The sequence below is a fragment of the Choloepus didactylus genome, chromosome 16 (genome assembly GCF_015220235.1).
Source record: "Choloepus didactylus isolate mChoDid1 chromosome 16, mChoDid1.pri, whole genome shotgun sequence".
NCBI lineage: Eukaryota > Metazoa > Chordata > Mammalia > Pilosa > Megalonychidae > Choloepus > Choloepus didactylus.
The window spans coordinates 63,057,647-63,079,916 of NC_051322.1; the positions used below are offsets into that span (position 1 = coordinate 63,057,647).

Genomic DNA, 22,270 nt, shown 5'->3' on the forward strand with positions numbered 1-22,270 from the left:
GTGCCAATGCCTTCTCCAAAGGATGTATGAATTTACACCCCTGCCAACAGTGTATGAGAATGTTTATTTCCCTGCATCCTTGCCAACAGTCTACTATCATACTTTTTCACCTCTGTCAACATGGTAGAAGAAAAACTGTATGCATTTTATATGCTTTGTGTTTATCACAAATGAAGCTGAGCATCTTTTAATGTTATTTGTCAATTTGATTTATTTTCTCAGATTGCATGTTTGCCTTCTTTTTTTCTGAGATTGTGTTTGTCAATTTTTATTGTGTGTTTGTTTTTGAATTTCAAATAATTTAAAAACAAACAAACAAAAAAAAACCAGAGGCGGGGCAAGATGGCAGACTGGTGAGCTGTATGTTTTAGTTACTCCTACAGGAAAGTAGGTAAAAAGCCAGGAACTGCGTGGACTGGACACCACAGAGCAATCTGTCTTTGGGCATACTTCATACAACACTCATGAAAACGTGGAACTGCTGAGATCAGCGAAATCTGTAAGTTTTTGCGGCCAGGGGACCTGCGCCCCTCCCTGCCAGGCTCAGTCCCGGGGGAGGAGGGGCTGTCAGCTCCGGGAAGGAGAAGGGAGAATTGCAGTGGCTGCTCTTATCGGAAACTCATTCTACTGATTCAAACTCCAACCATAGATAGACTGAGACCAGACACCAGAGACTCTGAGAGCAGCCAGCCCAGCAGAGAGGAGACAGGCATAGAAAAAAAACAACACAAAAAACTCCAAAATAAAAGCAGAGGATTTTTGGAGTTCTGGTGAACACAGAAAGGGGAAGGGCGGAGATCAGGCCTTGAGGCGCATATGCAAATCCCGAAGCAAAGCTGATCTCTCTGCCCTGTGCACCTTTCCTTAATGGCCCTGGTTGCTTTGTCTATTAGCATTTTAATAACCCATTAGATCTCTGAGGAGGGCCGTTTTTTTTTTTTTTTTTTTTTTTTTAAATCCTTTTTGCTTTTTCTAAAACAATTACTCTAAGAAGCTCAATACAGAAAGCTTCAAAGAATTGAAATTTGGGCACGTCAAGTCAAGAGCAGAACTAAGAGAGCTCTGAGACAAAAGGCAATAATCCAGTGGCTGAGAAAATTCACTAAACAACACAACTTCCCAAGAAAAGGGGGGTGTCCGCTCACAGCCACCATCCTGGTGGACAGGAAACACTCCTGCCCATCACCAGCCCCATAGCCCAGAGCTGCCCCAGACAACCCAGTGTGACGGAAGTGCTTCAAATAACAGGCACACACCACAAAACTGGGCGTGGACATTAGCCTTCCCTGCAACCTCAGCTGAATGTCCCAGAGCTGGGAAGGGGGAGCAGTGTGAATTAACAGAGCCCCATTCAGCCATCATTTGAGCAGACTGGGAGCCTCCCAACACAGCCCAGCAGCCCAGAACTGCCCTGGGGGGACGGCACTCACCTGTGACATAGCACAGTCATCCCTCAACAGAGGACCCGGGGTGCACAGCCTGGAAGAGGGGCCCACTTCAAAGTCTCAGGAGCCATACGCCAATACCAAAGACTTGTGGGTCAGTGGCAGAGACAAACTGTGGCAGGACTGAACTGAAGGATTAGACTATTGCAGCAGCTTTAAAACTCTAGGATCATCAGGGAGATTTGATTCTTAGGGCCACCCCCCCTCCCCGACTGCCCAGAAACACGCCCCACATACAGGGCAGGCAACACCAACTACACACGCAAGCTTGGTACACCAATTGGGCCCCACAAGACTCACTCCCCCACTCACCAAAAAGGCTAAGCAGGGGAGATCTGGCTTGTGGAGAACAGGTGGCTCGTGGACGCCACCTGCTGGTTAGTTAGAGAAAGTGTACTCCACGAAGCTGTAGATCTGATAAATTAGAGATAAGGACTTCAACTGGTCTACAAACCCTAAAAGAACCCTATCAAGTTCAGCAAATGCCACGAGGCCAAAAACAACAGAAAATTATAAAGCATATGAAAAAACCAGACGATATAGATAACCCAAGCCCAAGCACCCAAATCAAAAGACCAGAAGAGACACAGCACCTAGAGCAGCTACTCAAAGAACTAAAGATGAACAATGAGACCATAGTACGGGAGATAAAGGAAATCAAGAAGACCCTAGAAGAGCATAAAGAAGACATTGCAAGACTAAATAAAAAAATGGATGATCTTATGGAAATTAAAGAAACTGTTGACCAAATTAAAAAGATTCTGGACACTCATAGTACAAGACTAGAGGAAGTTGAACAACGAATCAGTGACCTTGAAGATGATAGAATGGAAAATGAAAGCATAAAAGAAAGAATGGGGAAAAAAATTGAAAAACTCGAAATGGACCTCAGGGATATGATAGATAATATGAAATGTCCGAATATAAGACTCATTGGTGTCCCAGAAGGGGAAGAAAAGGGTAAAGGTCTAGGAAGAGTATTCAAAGAAATTGTTGGGGAAAACTTCCCAAATCTTCTAAACAACATAAATACACAAATCATAAATGCTCAGCGAACTCCAAATAGAATAAATCCAAAAAAACCCACTCCGAGACATATACTGATCACACTGTCAAACATAGAAGAGAAGGAGCAAGTTCTGAAAGCAGCAAGAGAAAAGCAATTCACCACATACAAAGGAAACAGCATAAGACTAAGTAGTGACTACTCAGCAGCCACCACGGAGGCAAGAAGGCAGTGGCACGATATATTTAAAATTCTGAGTGAGAGGAATTTCCAGCCAAGAATACTTTATCCAGCAAAGCTCTCCTTCAAATTTGAGGGAGAGCTTAAATTTTTCACAGACAAAGAAATGCTGAGAGAATTTGCTAACAAGAGACCTGCCCTACTGGAGATACTAAAGGGAGCCCTACAGACAGAGAAACAAAGACAGGACAGAGAGACTTGGAGAAAGGTTCAGTACTAAAGAGATTCGGTATGGGTACAATAAAGGATATTAATAGAGAGAGGGAAAAATATGGCAAACATAATCCAAAGGATAAGATGGCCGATTCAAGAAATGCCTTCACGGTTTTAACGTTGAATGTAAATGGATTAAACTCCCCAATTAAAAGATATAGATTCGCAGAATGGATCAAAAAAAATGAACCATCAATATGTTGCATACAAGAGACTCATCTTAGACACAGGGACACAAAGAAACTGAAAGTGAAAGGATGGAAAAAAATATTTCATGCAAGCTACAGCCAAAAGAAAGCAGGTGTAGCAATATTAATCTCAGATAAAATAGACTTCAAATGCAGGGATGTTTTGAGAGACAAAGAAGGCCACTACATACTAATAAAAGGGGCAATTCAGCAAGAAGAAATAACAATCGTAAATGTCTGTGCACCCAATCAAGGTGCCACAAAATACATGAGAGAAACACTGGCAAAACTAAAGGAAGCAATTGATGTTTCCACAATAATTGTGGGAGACTTCAACACATCACTCTCTCCTATAGATAGATCAACCAGACAGAAGACCAATAAGGAAATTGAAAACCTAAACAATCTGATAAATGAATTAGATTTAACAGACATATACAGGACATTACATCCCAAATCACCAGGATACACATACTTTTCTAGTGCTCACGGAACTTTCTCCAGAATAGATCATATGCTGGGACATAAAACAAGCCTCAATAAATTTAAAAAGATAGAAATTATTCAAAGCACATTCTCTGACCATAATGGAATACAATTAGAAGTCAATAACCATCAGAGACTTAGAAAATTCACAAATACCTGGAGGTTAAACAATGCACTCCTAAACAATCAGTGGGTTAAAGAAGAAATAGCAAGAGAAATTGCTAAATATATAGAGACGAATGAAAATGAGAACACAACATACCAAAACCTATGGGATGCAGCAAAAGCAGTGCTAAGGGGGAAATTTATAGCACTAAACGCATATATTAAAAAGGAAGAAAGAGCCAAAATCAAAGAACTAATGGATCAACTGAAGAAGCTAGAAAATGAACAGCAAACCAATCCTAAACCAAGTACAAGAAAAGAAATAACAAGGATTAAAGCAGAAATAAATGACATAGAGAACAAAAAAACAATAGAAAGGATAAATATCACCAAAAGTTGGTTCTTTCAGAAGATCAACAAGATTGACAAGCCCCTAGCTAGACTGACAAAATCAAAAAGAGAGAAGACGCATATAAACAAAATAATGAATGAAAAAGGTGACATAACTGCAGATCCTGAAGAAATTAAAAAAATTATAAGAGGATATTATGAACAACTGTATGGCAACAAACTGGATAATGTAGAAGAAATGGACAATTTCCTGGAAACATATGAACAACCTAGAATGACCAGAGAAGAAATAGAAGACCTCAACCAACCCATCACAAGCAAAGAGATCCAATCAGTCATCAAAAATCTTCCCACAAATAAATGCCCAGGGCCAGATGGCTTCACAGGGGAATTCTACCAAACTTTCCAGAAAGAACTGACACCAATCTTACTCAAACTCTTTCAAAACATTGAAAAAAATGGAACACTACCTAACTCATTTTATGAAGCTAACATCAATCTAATACCAAAACCAGGCAAAGATGCTACAAAAAAGGAAAACTACCGGCCAATCTCCCTAATGAATATAGATGCAAAAATCCTCAACAAAATACTTGCAAATCGAATCCAAAGACACATTAAAAAAATCATACACCATGACCAAGTGGGGTTTATTCCAGGCATGCAAGGATGGTTCAACATAAGAAAAACAATCAATGTATTACAACACATTAAAAACTCGAAAGGGAAAAATCAATTGATCATCTCAATAGATGCTGAAAAAGCATTTGACAAAATCCAACATCCCTTTTTGATAAAAACATTCAAAAGGTAGGAATTGAAGGAAACTTCCTCAACATGATAAAGAGCATATATGAAAAACCCACAGCCAGCATAGTACTCAATGGTGAGAGACTGAAAGCCTTCCCTCTAAGATCAGGAACAAGACAAGGATGCCCGCTGTCACCACTGTTATTCAACATTGTGCTGGAAGTGCTAGCCAGGGCAATCCGGCAAGACAAAGAAATAAAAGGCATCCAAATTGGAAAAGAAGAAGTAAAACTGTCATTGTTTGCAGATGATATGATCTTATATCTAGAAAACCCTGAGAAATCGACGATACACCTACTAGAGCTAATAAACAAATTTAGCAAAGTAGCAGGATACAAGATTAATGCACATGAGTCAGTAATGTTTCTATATGCTAGAAATGAACAAACTGAAGAGACACTCAAGAAAAAGATACCATTTTCAATAGCAACTAAAAAAATCAAGTACCTAGGAATAAACTTAACCAAAGATGTAAAAGACCTATACAAAGAAAACCACATAACTCTACTAAAAGAAATAGAAGGGGACCTTAAAAGATGGAAAAATATTCCATGTTCATGGATAGGAAGGCTAAATGTCATTAAGATGTCAATTCTACCCAAACTCATCTACAGATTCAATGCAATCCCAATCAAAATTCCAACAACCTACTTTGCAGACTTGGAAAAGCTAGTTATCAAATTTATTTGGAAAGGGAAGATGCCTCGAATTGCTAAAGACACTCTAAAAAAGAAAAACGAAGTGGGAGGACTTACACTCCCTGACTTTGAAGCTTATTATAAAGCCACAGTTGCCAAAACAGCATGGTACTGGCACAAAGATAGACATATAGATCAATGGAATCAAATTGAGAATTCAGAGATAGACCCTCAGATCTATGGCCGACTGATCTTTGATAAGGCCCCCAAAGTCACCAAACTGAGCCATAATGGTCTTTTCAACAAATGGGGCTGGGAGAGTTGGATATCCATATCCAAAAGAATGAAAGAGGACCCCTACCTCACCCCCTACACAAAAATTAACTCAAAATGGACCAAAGATCTCAATATAAAAGAAAGTACCATAAAACTCCTAGAAGATAATGTAGGAAAACATCTTCAAGACCTTGTATTAGGAGGCCACTTCCTAGACTTTACACCCAAAGCACAAGCAACAAAAGAGAAAATAGATAAATGGGAACTCCTCAAGCTTAGAAGTTTCTGCACCTCAAAGGAATTTCTCAAAAAGGTAAAGAGGCAGCCAACTCAATGGGAAAAAATTTTTGGAAACCATGTATCTGACAAAAGACTGATATCTTGCATATACAAAGAAATCCTACAACTCAATGACAATAGTACAGACAGCCCAATTATAAAATGGGCAAAAGATATGAAAAGACAGTTCTCTGAAGAGGAAATACAAATGGCCAAGAAACACATGAAAAAATGTTCAGCTTCACTAGCTATTAGAGAGATGCAAATTAAGACCACAATGAGATACCATCTAACACCGGTTAGAATGGCTGCCATTAAACAAACAGGAAACTACAAATGCTGGAGGGGATGTGGAGAAATTGGAACTCTTATTCATTGTTGGTGGGACTGTATAATGGTTCAGCCACTCTGGAAGTCAGTCTGGCAGTTCCTTAGAAAACTAGATATAGAGGTACCATTCGATCCAGCGATTGCACTTCTCGGTATATACCCGGAAGATCGGAAAGCAGTGACACGAACAGATATCTGCACGCCAATGTTCATAGCAGCATTATTCACAATTGCCAAGAGATGGAAACAACCCAAATGTCCTTCAACAGATGAGTGGATAAATAAAATGTGGTATATACACACGATGGAATACTACGCGGCAGTAAGAAGGAACGATCTGGTGAAACATATGACAACATGGATGAACCTTGAAGACATAATGCTGAGCGAAATAAGCCAGGCACAAAAAGAGAAATATTATATGCTACCACTAATGTGAACTTTGAAAAATGTAAAACAAATGGTTTATAATGTAGAATGTAGGGGAACTAGCAGTAGAGAGCAATTAAGGAAGGGGGAACAATAATCCAAGAAGAACAGATAAGCTATTTAACGTTCTGGGGATGCCCAGAAATGACTATGGTCTGTTGATTTCTGATGGATGTAGTAGGAGCAGGTTCGCTGAAATGTTGCTATATTATGTAACTTTCTTGGGGTGGGGTAGGAACATGTTGGAAGTTAAGCAGTTATCTTAGGTTAGTTGTCTTTTTCTTACTCCCTTGTTATGGTCTCTTTGAAATGTTCTTTTATTGTATGTTTGTTTTCTTTTTAACTTTTTTTTTCATACAGTTGATTTAAAAAAGAAGGGAAAGTTAAAAAAGAAAAAAAGAAAAAAGACAAACAAGGAAAAAAAAAAAAGAAAGATGTAGTGCCCCCTTGGGGAGCCTGTGGAGAATGCAGGGGTATTCGCCTGCCCCACCTCCATGGTTGCTAACATGACCACAGACATAGGGGACTGGTGGTTTGATGGGTTGAGCCCTCTACCATAAGTTTTACCCTTGGGAAGACGGTTGCTGCGGGGGAGAGGCTAGGCCTCCCTGTATTTGTGCCTGGGAGTCTCCTCCTGAATGCCTCTTTGTTGCTCGGATGTGACCCTCTCTCTCTGGCTGGGCCAACTTGAAGGGTGGGGTCGCTGCCCTCCCCCCTGCGTGGGATCAGACACCCAGGGAAGTGAATCTCCCTGGCAACGTGGAGTGTGACTCCCGGGGAGCAATGTAGACCCGGCATCGTGGGATGGAGAACATCTTCTTGGCCAAGGGGGGGATGTGAAAGGAGGTGGGGTAAGCTTCAGTGGCAGAGGGATTCCAAGACGAGCCGAGGGGTCACTCTGGTGGGCACTCTTACGCACACTTTAGACAACCTTTTTTAGGTTCTAGGGAATTGGGGTAGCTGGTGGTGGATACCTGAAACTATTAAACTACAACCCAGAACCCATGAATCTCGAAGACAGTTGTATAAAGATGTGGCTTATGAGGGGTGACAGTGGGATTGGGAATGCCATGGGGACCAAACTCCACTTTGTCTAGTTTGTGGATGGATGTGTAGAAAAGTAGGGGAAGCAAACAAACAGACAAAGGTACCCAGTGTTCTTTTTTGCTTCGGTTGCTCTTTTTCACTCTAATTATTATTCTTGTTATTTTTGTGTGTGTGCTAATGAGGGTGTCGGGGATTGATTTGGGTGGTGGGTGTACGGCTGTGTGGTGGTACTGTGAACAATCGAAAGTACAATTTGTTTTGTATGACTGCGTGGTATGTGAATGTATCTCAATAAAATGATGATTAAAAAAAAAAAAAAAAAAAAAAAAAAAAGGTAATGGTTTGATCTTCCTAGCATGAAGAATCTCTTTCTGTAAAGTCACTATGATTGCTGAGGATGGACAGGTACCTAAGTTTGCACAATTAAATAAAACTGCCTTGGAGAGCAAATATAAAAAAAAAAAAAAAAAAAAAAAACAACCAAAATATATCTTACTGTTGTTTGGGGAAAAAATTTTTGGCTTGGGTCTGTCAAGAAATAAATCCCAAGTTTTTGTAGGGTGAATGAGGATATCACACAAATTTTTGTACCCTGTTCATAAACCTGCTTTCTAATAGATAGGGATAACAGAGAAATTTCTCACTTGGATTGTTCCTTCAAGTTACGTGTATATTATTTCTTTCTTTTACATGCCATTTCTGCCCCCCGTCAATAACAAACTTCACCACACTAAGTACCAATACTTACAACAAAAATGTAAATATGCTTTTCACCCCCCCCGCCCCCCACCCCAACTCTAAAACTAAGGGCCTATGAGGAGTACCAAAAGAATAGGACCTAATTTTGTCCCTAAAAGGAACCACGGCCATACCACAGTATTAATTTCTTGCATAAAATACAACAAGTAGAATTCAGAGATGTGAAGAAAGAGACATAAGGAGTATCCTGCACCCTAAGGAGAACATCCAAGGAAAACCCAGTTCTAAAGCTATGCTGACCTGGCCTGCCACCCGCATGCTGCCTACAGTGCTTCTGAGGATGAGAAGACAAAAGATAACACAAGTGACAGAGATAAATCAAGGATACTAGCTAAACTGAGAACATACCAAGATTTTAGTTTAACTCAATGTTTTTTTTTTTTCTTCTATCAACAGACAATCAGTTTTCTACATTTGGGCCATGCACTCATTTCTAAGTGTTTTCCAGGAGGGCAGCTGGACCTTGGTCCCACAAACAATTCAGCGTTACAGACGAGAACAGGGCAGCCTGAACACTCCACCGCTCAAGTTTGGTAAGCACCTTTGGGGCACACTCCCTCACCAAAGACTTTTATATTTAATATCACTCCACATGAGGTTCTTTCAATGAAGGTGTAGGGTCTCACATCCCTGGGAGATAAGTTACCCACACAAGATCACTGACTAAGAAGATGAGCAGGTGGCTTTTGGGAGTGAAGTCAGGGCATGCCGCCCCATTGTACCTTTAGAAATTTCTCCATTCTCACTGAGGCCTCCACAGAGCGAGAGGGTGACATCGGGCAAGTCCATGGCAGAATCCGAGAGGCATTCGGTGCCACTGTCCGCAGCTGCACTTCCCACCGACTGTGGGGACTGGGAGCCGGAGAGTGTGTCCGACTCGGGCCACTGCCGGGAGCCAGGCTCAGATTCACTGGGGATGGTGGAGGGGAAGAAAGGATTTGCCTTATTACAGCGTCTTGTATTCCTGGCTTATTACATGTTCTCTGAGGATCTGAACAAAGTAACATACCCCCTTTTTAAAAAGGAGCAGACTGACCTACAGTCACACCATAGCTTTCCTTAGGTAGCATTGGAAACACAGATGACATAAAAATAACCCAAACAGCACTACTGAGGAATTAACCGTGAATACTGTAAATATGTCACAAAATCCCTACAGTTACTCACAGTAATAAAAACATTTCAAGTGTAGTCTTTCTGATTTTAATTAAAGGAGTAAAGGAGTTATAAGCATTTATTTACATTTCCATGATGAAAATGAAAGGGTCATTTAGACAAATCTGTTGTTTGAAAACCTTTGGTTCCTAACTTCCTAGAAGAAGCTGTGGTATATATATACATCCTGTTGGATATTACCATAGCCTAAGGCTGTGTTATTTAAAAAAGCAGGCTTTTCTAAACTCATCAGGTACCTAACAAAGAAGAAGAAAGCAAAAATTAAGCAAGAAAACTTTTTCAGGAGGGTAGAACCACTTAAAAAAGAAATGTATTGAGAAACAGATTAGAAGTAAACTGTTTTTACACTAGTAAGGGCCACAACTAGAGCTAACCAGAAGCCAGGTTTCAGAAGGTGACTCATCCTAAGAGAACGCTTTTATACACAAGGAAATAGCACCTGCAGTCATGAATGTTTACCACCAAATATGCCCCTTCAAATGGTTATTTAAAAGCACAACTGAGATAATTTTTCTAGAATTTTCATATTCTTCACTTTTGTTCAAAAAGCAGGCTATTTACTGTTTGATTAAAAAAAATTAATTTATTTGATCCAGTGAAGTTATATGATCTTTAGAAAAAACATCTCAGATTTAAACAGCAAGTGGCAGGGTAAAAAGATGCTGTAAATAGAAGGCAGTTTCAAAAGCTATATATTTTGCATTTGAACCAACAAAAGATTTAGGTTTTAGAAAAAGTCATTCCTAACAACAATGCACACCCACACCACAAGATTGCGAATGACTGAATGAACAGAACAGAATGTTTTCTTCACTGGGAATGGTGAAAAAGGCCCAAGCCAATGTACAGCAGAAAAACTTGTAATAATGCCTTAGGGTCAAAGGGCAAGTTGGTGCTCAGGTAAAATACAAAGACTGCTACAAACAAAAACTGTTTCTTCTTTCTCCAGCCTCCCTTGCAGTGAGGTATGGTCACGTGACCGCATGACTAGGTTCCTGATGTGGGTAGAAGTGCTATCATCCTCTTCCAAGCCGGGCCCATAAAAACTTCCCATTTGGGATCCTTACTCCTTTCCCTGTTTGTTGGCTACAAACCATGGACTCTAACGCTGTAAGGGGATGGTGGAGCCTCAAAATGGAAGGAGCTTGTGTTTCTGAATCCCTGTGTGGGAGGCCTCACACCCAACACCAGGACTGGAATGTCATTATTTAGCAAGAAATAAACCTCTATTGTGTGAAGTCACTGAGACCTTGGGTTTGTAGTTACAGCAGCGAGTGTTACCCTAACTGACACAACATCTAAATACATGGAGGGTGCCACCTGACTCAGCATGGAACCAGATCCACAAGACTAATGAGACTGATTTTAAGGTTTAGCTATCATTACACATACTAAATATTTTGTAGCAAAGATGACAATGATCATGACAATAACAGAACAAATGCTTATAAGTATTAAAAACAATCTATGTTTTAGTATTTAAAAAATGTCTCAAGAAATAACGCAGGTAAAAAGCTTACTTAGTGAATGGACAATGACCCTAAGTCAGGTTATAATACTGCATTTAAGTACCCATCAGATTAGTCCCTTCCCCCCAACTTTTTAAAGGGGAACTAAGAAACCTGTTTTGGGAATATACACATGAATATACATTTAAGAACTGGAAAATCTGACAGAAAGTCATAATTCCCATTAGCTTACATTTCACCTTTTCTCATTGTTTAAGAAAAAAAAGGGGGAAGCAGTTTCAGTTCTAGGGACTTAAACCCCAACTATTATTTCAATGAAGTAGATATTCTGGGACAATTTAGGGCAGATAATTAGGAAAGAGCTTTAAGGACCTTTCAAAATTATTTTTAAAAAATTTAAATATGATCAAGTCAATGCAATTTCTCTATGCCAAACAAAAACCTAATGAAATAGGTTTTTCAATAATTCATTTAAAAGTATATAACTTTGTGTACTTATGGCTCAGTAGATTCAAGCCATAAGAGTACATCCACGGTGGTGGGAAGGTGTTAGCTTTGCAACATTCTAAATGTGATTAATCCCACTAATGGAATGCTAGGGAGGGGTTGGAATGGGAAGATTCAGGCTGTATATATGTTTCCACAATTGGAAAAAAAACACAAAACAGTCTAAATAGATAATGACAATTAAATGCGAAGGATGATCCTGGATGGGATCTGAGGATGGAAGAGAGGAGGCTCAAAGAGACATAGTTGGTACATAAGAAAGGAAAAAAGGAAATAAAGAATATAAGCTTTGTATCAATGTTGCATTTCTTGAACTTCTTAGCTGCGCTTAATGCGACTGCATAAAAGAATGTTCTTGTTCATGGGAAATGTATATGTGAATTACATTGTTTGAGGATGTGTGCAACTTGCTCTCAGATGTTCAGAAGACAGAGCAATAGATGATGGATGATAGGGAGGGAGGGAGGGAGGGAAAGAAAGAAATGGTGTGACAGGATGTTAAAGGTGGTGGATTGGGGTATCAGAGGAGGGGGGTCGGGGTATGCTGGAGTTCGGTGTATGGGGTTTGTATTGTTTTTGCAACTGTTCCTGTAAGTTTGAATTTATTTCAAAAAAAAAAAAAAAAAAAAAAAAAACATCCATGGGAAAAAGTAAATAGTTTCTATAGTCCCAGGGTATTATAATGGAATTTCCGTAAGAATGGAAATGATCTTGGGAAAACAGCACAAATATATACCTGTTTGAGGTTTTAGAGTTATTCAAAGGGAAAAACAGTGGAGGGTGGGGGTGGGGGGTGATGAACATGGAGGGGAACATGGGGAACAGCAGCCGGACCAAGGCCTCAGCAGACCCAGGTCTGAGCTCAGAAAAAGAGTGGGAGCTTGGAAGCACCAAGGGAGCGAAAGCCTTCTTTGTAAAATGTTTCCAAATAAATAATGATATATTACCTTTAAAAACACCTCATAAGTGAACAAACATTAAAGAATTTCCCCAAGAATGTGAGTTAGCATTAATGACCATAGAAAGTGCATGAAGGCATGCCCTTATGTAGGTTTAACTTAGGGCACCTCTCCTCACTGCATTGAAAATTTCTTCATAAACAGGTAAGACTATGAATTTCAAATTACTATAGTAAAATAAAACGTGCCATTTCTGCATTCTCCAAAACCTGAAGCAACCATCAGATTTAAAGGACACCATCACCTTGTTCTTTTTCCTCCGATGAAATGCTCTGCTCTAGAAATAGCCACAACATTTCCGAACTGTTTACCCTTTACCATAACATTATGGACTACACTACCTTTTAGGGAAATAGAGAGCTGCAACTTCAGGTTCCAGAGCCTTTAAGTCATCCAGATAAATATCATCAGGTCCCTGATGCTGGCTTCTCTTGTGGACACCTGTTTTTATAAGAAAAATACATCAGAGGTAAAAACTTAGTTCTTCTTCACTTACAACGCATCAAGAAAACAAACAGGGTTGGTAAACATTAAAACCTACCATGATCTGAATGGGGTTTTGTTTTTACAGGTGCCAATTAACTTTCTCACCTGTGCTGGTTTGCAATCACCCATGCCAATGGAAGAGCAAGTCAGTGTTACACAGGTAATAGGTGCTCAATAAACATGCACTGATTCATTTGCTGTTAACGAATAATCCTAGTCCCTAAAAAATTTATATTTAATGAAGTTTTTTGAAATTCATAAGTAACAGCAAGCATGACCAAACTTGACGTGATCACTTGCATTGAGGAGGCCATTATTCTAAAACCACTAGGTGAAAGGTCGTTGGGGAACAGGATGTCCACATGGTGCTACAGATTACCTTCAAATTGCAAAAGGACAAAAATTCTTCACAATGGAGAAGTTTGGTAGACATGGTAAACAAGTGATCAAGTTTAGTGAGATATTATAAGCTGCAACATGAATTACCCAATATGTCCCTTAATCTTTAACTATAAAATTTAAAAAATATTTAACCCAAACCTATTAAGCCTCTAGCTCTGTACTACCCACTATAGGAGCCATCAGCCACAAGTGGCTAGTGAGCTCATGAATTGACTAGTCTGAACCAAGGCAGGCAAAATGTAAAACACACAAGATTTCCAAGAGTTACTATTAAAAAAAAAAAAAAGAATGTAAAATAGCTCATTAATAAATTTCACATTGATTACATGTCAAAATGATATTTTCAATTTATTGGGTTAGACAGGATATATTATTAAACTTAATTTCACCTGTTAATTTTCCTTTTCTAATGTGGTTACCAGAAGACTTAAAATTACATATATGCCAGGAAGCACTGATGGTTTAACTTAGGATGGATCGTATGATGTGTGAATAACACTGTTTAAAAAATAGAAAAATTTTTAAAAATTACATATGTGGCTCACATTACATTTCTATTGATAGTACTGTTCTAGAGCTACTTTGCTAATTTCCAGTTGAAAGAAATATGGGGACTCTCACTTTGAAAAAAACAACCAGACAAATCCAGAATGTGAGAGTCTACAAGACATGTGGCTGGTTTAGTATTAAGGGTATAGAGAGGAAACAGGGGTCTGGGTGTGCGTGCATGTGTGTGAGTGTGTGACAGAGAAAGCAGGAGACTGCAGGGGTGCTGCTCTAAAATAAAAAAGACTAAAGAAACATAAAAACCAAAATAACGTGAATCTTAATGGAATGGCTTGGGGGACTGGAAAAAAACAACAGCTAAAAAGACACTCCTGGTACATTTGGGGAAATCTGTATATGGACTGAATATGACACAATATTGTGGATTTCCTTCATGATGACAATGGTGCTGTGGTTATGCAGAGAATGTTCTCATTCTTAGAAGACATATGTTTGGGTATTTAAGGGTGAAGTGACAATGTCTACAAACTTGTTTTCAAATAGTTTAAATAATAAAAACCCGTGTGTAAGTGGAGACACAGAGAGAAAGCAAATATGTATAAAACTTTTCATAATAAAAAGTTGAGAGGGAAAAAAAATGAGAAACCAGTTGGTCTTCCTATCTGTAGTCAGTTCTTACACTAGGTCCCAAACTAAAACGAAGTGGTCACCATACAGAACTGGATCTCCCTCCTTAATATTTCTTAGGGTAGAACAAATGGTTGTGGACTTTTGGTTTCAGAAGTGCTGAGACTTGGAAAGAGCTGGAGCGATCAGATTTGACCATAATAGTCCATGACAATCACATTCTTGTAAAATTTTTAAATAAATTATTTATGTGTGACTCTGAAGGTCCTTACCTACAGTGGATATTAAGTCAGTTTGTGATTATCTAATGTTTCATGTTGGAATTAAAAAAAAAAAAAGTTGAAGCAGGTATTTGGCTATATATGACAATGGGTGTATTTTCAGATGAGGATTTACTCTCGGAAAGTAGGATACAAGCCCAGTTTTTAGAGAGTGTGTTCTTAGTATACTAAATATTGATGGATAACTTTATATTTTTAATTAGTAAGACTGTTCTGATTTATTAAACTTGTATTCTGAAAGTGAGATAGAGCTGTTGGACTCTATCCTCCGTTTTAGAGGGAAATAATGAAAGATGAGAGCACATACTAATAATTAGTTTATATATATTTATACCACATTTCACTGCAAAAACAACGAAAAGTAACCAGTAGGTCGCTATTTGCAACTGGCCAAATAATCCAAACATAACAGAGCCTTCAATTTGGCCTCAACTAATCAGACAATTAAAGTAAAAACTTTTTTCTCTATTCTAATTTATTTCTGTTTAAAACCATACAATTATATAGGCTTCCACTTCTTTCACAGAGATACCTAGTCAATTCAATGGCTGATGTGACTCACTACCTGGCAGGAATCATTCCTTTCTTTTCTCAGCAAGTGTTCATCAAGGCCTGAGCAGCTACATAAGGAGGACGCTTGAGTCCTGCTCCCCTGGGACTTGGGTCTAACAGGGAAGGCAGAATAAAGGGGTGATCATCAGAAAGCGTATGATATGTTATGACTGGAGAATACAAGTATGAAGGTAGTTATCGCGTATTATTTAGACACTGAAATGATTTACTATGGAAATTCAGGTTACTTGGTACCAGTTAAATAACATTATTACCTTTCTTCTTTGATGGTGAGTCTACTTTAGGTGCTGGTTTTGATTCTGATGAAGCCTCTACTAATGATGGCACTAGAAGGTGATCTGCATCTAACATAGATGAAATCTGTGGAGTCTCAAGGGGAGGTTCGAGAAGTTCTGCAGCACAAGTTGCATCACTCAAGGGCTTACAAGGAGCTCTGGGTTTGGGCTTCACTATGGTACAGACTGTGTCTTCAATGGAAGCATCCTCTTCAGCTTCACTTACGAGGTTCTCATCACTGGGAATTACCCGAAAATGGGTCTTTTCTGACGGTGTAATAGTAGCTCTTCTGGGATGATGGTCAGGTCGCTCTCTCTTGCTGACCTAAAAGTTGAATTACAGTTTTTTAAAAATTAACCCGTAGTTTCAAAGGTATTTGCTCTAATCCTATTTCTTAAGATGGATGCAGCTAAATGGTCTTTTTTATTATTTAAAACTTATACATTCATTCACTATTTTACTTTGTGTGAAATATTTCATAATTAAAAATGGGAAAAACTAATAACTGCACTTTGTTCCATATCAAGATATTAATAAAATATCAGAGTCAGAGCTCTGTGAGAGTTAAAGTGTTCTATTATGAAGAGTTAAACATTGGAGTGGGTAGACACTAAAAAAAGGATAAACTTAAAATGATAAACTAAATTTAGCCCTGCTTGCACAAAGTAAGAAGCCCCACCTCAAGACTCTATTAAAATGGCATAAAAATGGGAAGTAATTATTTTGGTAATAAATTGAAAATATTAAGAATAATGTTAACTTTGGTTTTATATTCATGTTGGCTTAGTCAGAAATTGCCCCCTTTACTTATGGATGGTGGGACTATTCTTAAGTTTTTAATTTGATACTTTCTGAGGACAAATACATCCTACTACCTTGGTGGACTCTGGGAACCCGCCCCACGTCCACTCCATGTGAGACTCTGATCTGAGCAGGCTCTCGGTGGGTTTCACCTCCAGCTCCGAATCGCTCTTAGGACATGCTGCCTGGGAATACGTGCTGCAAACACAAGAGCTTGACAGATTAATAGCAATATACAGTTTGAATATATCAACTTCATCCTGCAGATATAAAGACCCCACTGAAGGGGGAATGTCAATTGTTTCTTTTGCTTGAGTTCTTTAAAAAATAATGAAAACAATGCTTACTAGTATTTGAGGACTTGCCAGGCCTGCTGTAAATACTTGATATGTATTATTTCATGTTTCTCACAAGAAATCAAGGAGAAAGGTAATTTCATAGGAAAGGAAATGCATGAAAAGATGTGTTAAATTAATATAACTAATATGTGAGAGAAACTAGAATAAAAGGCATTACTGTATATTTTGTTCACTTATTATCCAGTTATAGTCAATAGTTGATAATAAAAGATCAGAATTTCAGAACTGTTGGTGATCAAATTCTATGCTAATTACACAGATCTACACTGGCCAGCATTGTTGGAATTTGGTAATATTTAGGAACTAAGTAATTATTGAAAGAAAAGGTTTGTATCCATATTAAAAGTAAATATTTTAAATATATTTTTAATATACCCTTTCTTCCTTTTTCCTTTAAGAAACCAAGAAATTTCAAAAATACTCACTTGTCCAAAGGAGACCAATCTCCATCAGATAAGGGGTAGTGATCCCCAGAATGGAAGCTCAAAGGCTCCTTGTAGTCTTCTTCCTTTAAGGAAGCATTTGAAGATCCTCTGTGAAAGGAAAAAAACAAAAAAAGGCAGGAACAATGACATTTATATAAGCTTTAAAATATCCATTCCTCAAATCTATTAATACATCATTTAAACAAGAAAAATGAAGGATTGATTAATAACTCACCCTCTTAAAAGGAAAATATGATGCAGAAAGGACTCACTGATGCCACCTACCATCTGCTTCTCCACTTGCTATTTAAATATAAAAAAAGGAAGAACAAAAAGCAAGATGTGGCCAAAAACTCCTTTTTATATCCCTTGGGAGTAACTGATTTAAAGACTGGGAGAAGAAAACAAGGGCTTCACACATATTTCATTCAATCCTTACAAATCTGAGGTAGTACTATCCCATTTTAGATATGAGGAAATCAAGAATCCAGAAAAGGTAAATAAGTTGCCTAGAGTCAGAAAAGCTAGTGAGTGGCTGGGTTTAAACCAAGTGTATGTGGACAGCCCTTGCTCTTTCTGCTTCACTTCCCTGTATATTACAGAAAAGATCAGGACATCAGCTGACGACAAGAGCTATGACTCAATTTCAAAACCACTCTAAACTCTTAAAAAACACAGGACTTCTTTTCTTTCTTTTTTTCTTTGGCTGAAGGATTATCTGAGAACTTTCTCTTTACTTTAACAAATTCTATGTGATGTGGAGATGTGAGGAATATAATACAAAAATACGATAAATGCTTTAAAAGTTCATATATGGATCTCAGAAAAGGAGGCTGAATAATAGGGTTTTAATTAATTTACCCTCTGTCTTGTTTTAATTTGCCGGGTTAATATGACTAACTGCTATAAAACCTTGAAAACACCCCTCAGAAGGCCTGTAAGACTATTTTTCATCTTTAGTTGGAAATTTATCACTTGTCCTGCCTACTTCGGAGCTGACGTAAGATTTATTTGATATATAATGTTGAATGCTCTGAAAAATAGAGAAAAATGCTGAGAAGTACAAAGCATATAGTATACAAGTTACAGAAAATTCAGTGTTCAATAGGACAGATTTAACCATAAAATGGGAATATCTATACTACAATTAGTTGGATTAAAAATAGGGAAAGAAACCAGCTTATTAACTTTCAACAGTATTTTTTTCCTTTTTATCTTAAGTGAACATACTCTGCTTTACCACTAGCTCTGACACATCATTTTCACACCCAGCTGCATCTCTTAATTTCAGGTTTCTTATTCCAATCATCTTTGTCCCAGAGGGATTATCAGTGGCATATGAGTTAATTCAAGGGGAGAAAAACATATACTTGAGGAAGGCAGGCATCTGGGTAAAAATACTCTATCCCTTAAAAAAGGAAAATCAAATGGTAAGGGAAAGAAAGGGAAAATGAGATCTTTCTGAATAGTCCTTTATTTATCAAATAGTCCTTTATTTATCAAATTTGCAAATTTGACCAATTATTATTCACATAGGTAAAAAAAAAATGGTTTGAAAGAACAAAGTAAAAGCCACAGAAATGTTTATATTAAAAGATATTTGGTTTTTGGAACATATTTCACTGCAGTATAAAAGTTATGTCAAGAAAACTTCAGCAAAGCAAACTGGATTTAGTAAAATATTGAAAGACAGATCAGGCACCAATCAGAATTTACAATGCTGAGAAGACATGGAATGGTCTCCTCTGGGCATAGCTGGATAAAAATAGAGCCCATTCGTCTAGGCCCATCAAAGTGATGGAAAAGGTTTCTAATGTTGAGGATCCTTTCAGTCCTAAGATTCCTTTATTAAAACAGGACTTCTAAAAAGCCATTTCAATACTTTTTAAAATGGTACATATGCCTGGGAATAGGGACCAGCTAGGCAGACCATAACACAGCAACTTTGTTCAATAGGGATTTGGGAGTGGGGGTTACAGCTGCAGAAGTTCCTATTAAGTGTTTATAGAGCACTTCAGCCTCCGCAGATGCCCTTCAACGTTAGACATCTTCAAATTCTGCATGATTTCGTAAACCAACATTTTTCCCATTCAAAAATCAAGAAAGGTTTACATGGATGTATGCAATTGTCAAAATTCATTAAACTGCATACTAAAGATACCTAAATATTACCTTATGCAAATTAACCTCAATTTTTAGAAAGTGGGGAAAAGTCAGCAGACAACTAAAATAAATAGCCTCAATTATTCATGTGAAACAAGTTATAGCTAGTAAATTTGAGTTTTAATCTTTTACCTGGTGGCATTTAAGAGATAAATGGATTGCCAACTACCATAATCAAAGATCACTGACTGCTAATCTGTTTATCCTCAAGCTTAGAGAACACAGTATTAGTTGATATATTTCAGTGTAGCTGCCGATCTCAGTTTGCATTTGGATACAGGACATTTACCATAACAGGTATCTCCTGACAAGACTGAAAGGAGCCCTGCGAAATTCTCTCTCTGCTGGGTCAGAAATAAAAGGGACGAAAGGGAGGGAGAAGACCATAAGATTCACATCATCCTGAATCTCTGTGCTAACCACAGAAGCACACGGAGGGCACTTCTAGACAGCAGCTACTGAATTGATTCTGTCTGTAAAAAGTCTTTGGCTCCCTAGACTTAGTTCCTAGATAAAGCTTTTTAAACAAGTCTGATCTGGTGGATTAAAGGTTGAGACTATTTGCTGATGCACGCGTGTGGTCTTGATACTCCCTTTTTGCTATTGCTGAGTATTTTAAATATTTTCATCAACGGTATGTTTTGTATATTTTCACTAAAGGCTGTGACAGAACACAGTGCAATGTGAAAAGTCCTTTCCCTCCAAAAGGCTCGTTATGCCTAGGTGCAGTATTTTTTTAATACACACATACACACATACACACATATCCATCCAATCCTTGGAGGACAACCGTGACTTCCATGTTACATTCACATCAAAAGTCCAATTGTGCTGAAAGAACATCCGTTTTTAGAAAGGAGACTCACTTGGTGCAGTTTCAACAAAGTCTTGTGGCATTTAAAGCTCTCAAATTCCCACAACTGAGTTTCTTCTAACTGTTCAACAACCCGCTTTAAAGAACTGTTCCCTCTTTGATGTGCCCCCTTCAAGGAGCTTCAATTAAGCTAAATTCCATTATTTAATAGGATTCTTGGAAAGTAAATAGTGTAATTAGTATCCCATTTAACAAAATAAAAACCTATTTTAGGCATCTTCTCTAGAAAAAGAATTTCTTTCCCAAGTGGTAGTGCCAAAGACAGTAAGACATTTGAAAGGTACAAATTCTCTGATCCAACATAACCCCTGGAACTCACAACTGCAGAGCCACTGACTTCCTAGGTTTTTTTCCTCTTTAACATGCTGTTAATATGCTGTAATACTTCTGACCCTAAACATCTTCCCACAAATTAGATTTTAGAATCCAGATGTTGAGCTGGAAGGGGTTTTGCAAACCATATAGTTCATTCAATACTCTTCATTCCACAGATTAAGAAATGAAGGCTCTTGAGCAATCAAGAGGCTACTGTTCCACAATCAGAACTATAAAGGGCCCAGATGTCTACCTTTTCCACTGTTTCTTCCAGTGTACAACCTGAACCCTCACAACTGTTCACATTTTGTCTTTTTTAAAAAGTCCTAATTTCTGTCAGCTGCATACTTAAGCAGATCCTGCCTAAAGGATGATTCAGGGTGGTGGGATGGGGGTAGGCATAGAGTTCTTCCAAGTGGCAGCTTCTATAATTCCCTGGTGACCTCAAGAAAAAGCAAACCACCAAGCTCCTGAAAATCATTACATGCCCTAGTTTACATGTATGTGCTGACATGGCCTACTTAACACACAAGCAAGGGCTGGCTCAGAGAGATAAGCTGCCAACCAAATCAGTACACTAACCAACAGACCTGGTTGATGCAGCTTTGTAAGCAAGCTGGAAAAGTACTTACAACACTCATTTACACAATTCGTTTAGAGTAAGTAATGATTCTTATGCATTTAGGAGGGGACTTTGTATATGTTTTAGCAATGTTTTCACTTCCCAACCTGAAGCTGCAGGTTGCTCAGGAGCTCTCAACTTTGCTCTATTATGTTTACAAAGGACACGTCAACAAAAAGCAATATGCTTTGGAGGCAAAACTGTTACTTCAGTGTCCTTTTGGTAGATCTTGAATTTTAGTTGGCCAAATATTTTCAGGAACTAAGGCACTTAAAGGAGCACTGCAATGCTGACTCAAATAAAATCTGTGTGTGTGAACTGTAAATTTTTCTCAAAAGAACACTTATTTCTTGCCCAGCTACATATCTTATTATAAGAAAGACAAAACTTGTAAAATAATTGTTTATACTGTCCTTAGCCTTCAAATCAAGCAACAGGGGATCTAAAAGATTCTCCCAGTTTATTATTGTAAGGAAGTTAGGATAAATAACTCAGGAGACAAAGCAGGAGAAAAAGAACTCTTTTTAAGAAATAGTCATACTTTCTATTAGTTTAAAACCTTTTGAGAATCAATGATATAGAAGTAACTCTATAGTAAAAAGAACACTTCTAATTAAGCTCTTTATAGACAGTATTTTCATAATGACAAAAAAATATTCAGAAGTTGATTTTACTCAAGATTTTTCAATTGTATACTGTAGTTTACACTGACCTATTGAGTCTAAACACTTATAGTATTGCCTCCATCTTCTGGTGTTTAGTTCCAACAGAGGAATTCTGCACTCTATCAGAACTGAAATTAGTCTAATATAATCAGCATGGGAGGTGTGAGAAGGAATACCCGCA

General features: G+C 38.1%; 1 protein-coding gene across 3 annotated transcripts in view; it reads right to left on the bottom strand.

Moving 5' to 3' along the window:
• Positions 1-22,270, bottom strand: part of LPIN2 (lipin 2) — a 127,335-nt gene that overhangs the window by 13,060 nt on the left and 92,005 nt on the right. For all 3 annotated transcript variants that reach the window (XM_037806330.1, XM_037806331.1, XM_037806328.1), the window contains exons 5-9: positions 17,451-17,558; positions 16,741-16,864; positions 15,844-16,189; positions 13,055-13,154; positions 9,325-9,512 (exon numbers count right to left, since the gene is read on the bottom strand). In XM_037806330.1, coding sequence (XP_037662258.1) covers positions 9,325-9,512; positions 13,055-13,154; positions 15,844-16,189; positions 16,741-16,864; positions 17,451-17,558 — 866 coding nt within the window. The remainder of the gene's footprint in view (positions 1-9,324; positions 9,513-13,054; positions 13,155-15,843; positions 16,190-16,740; positions 16,865-17,450; positions 17,559-22,270) is intronic.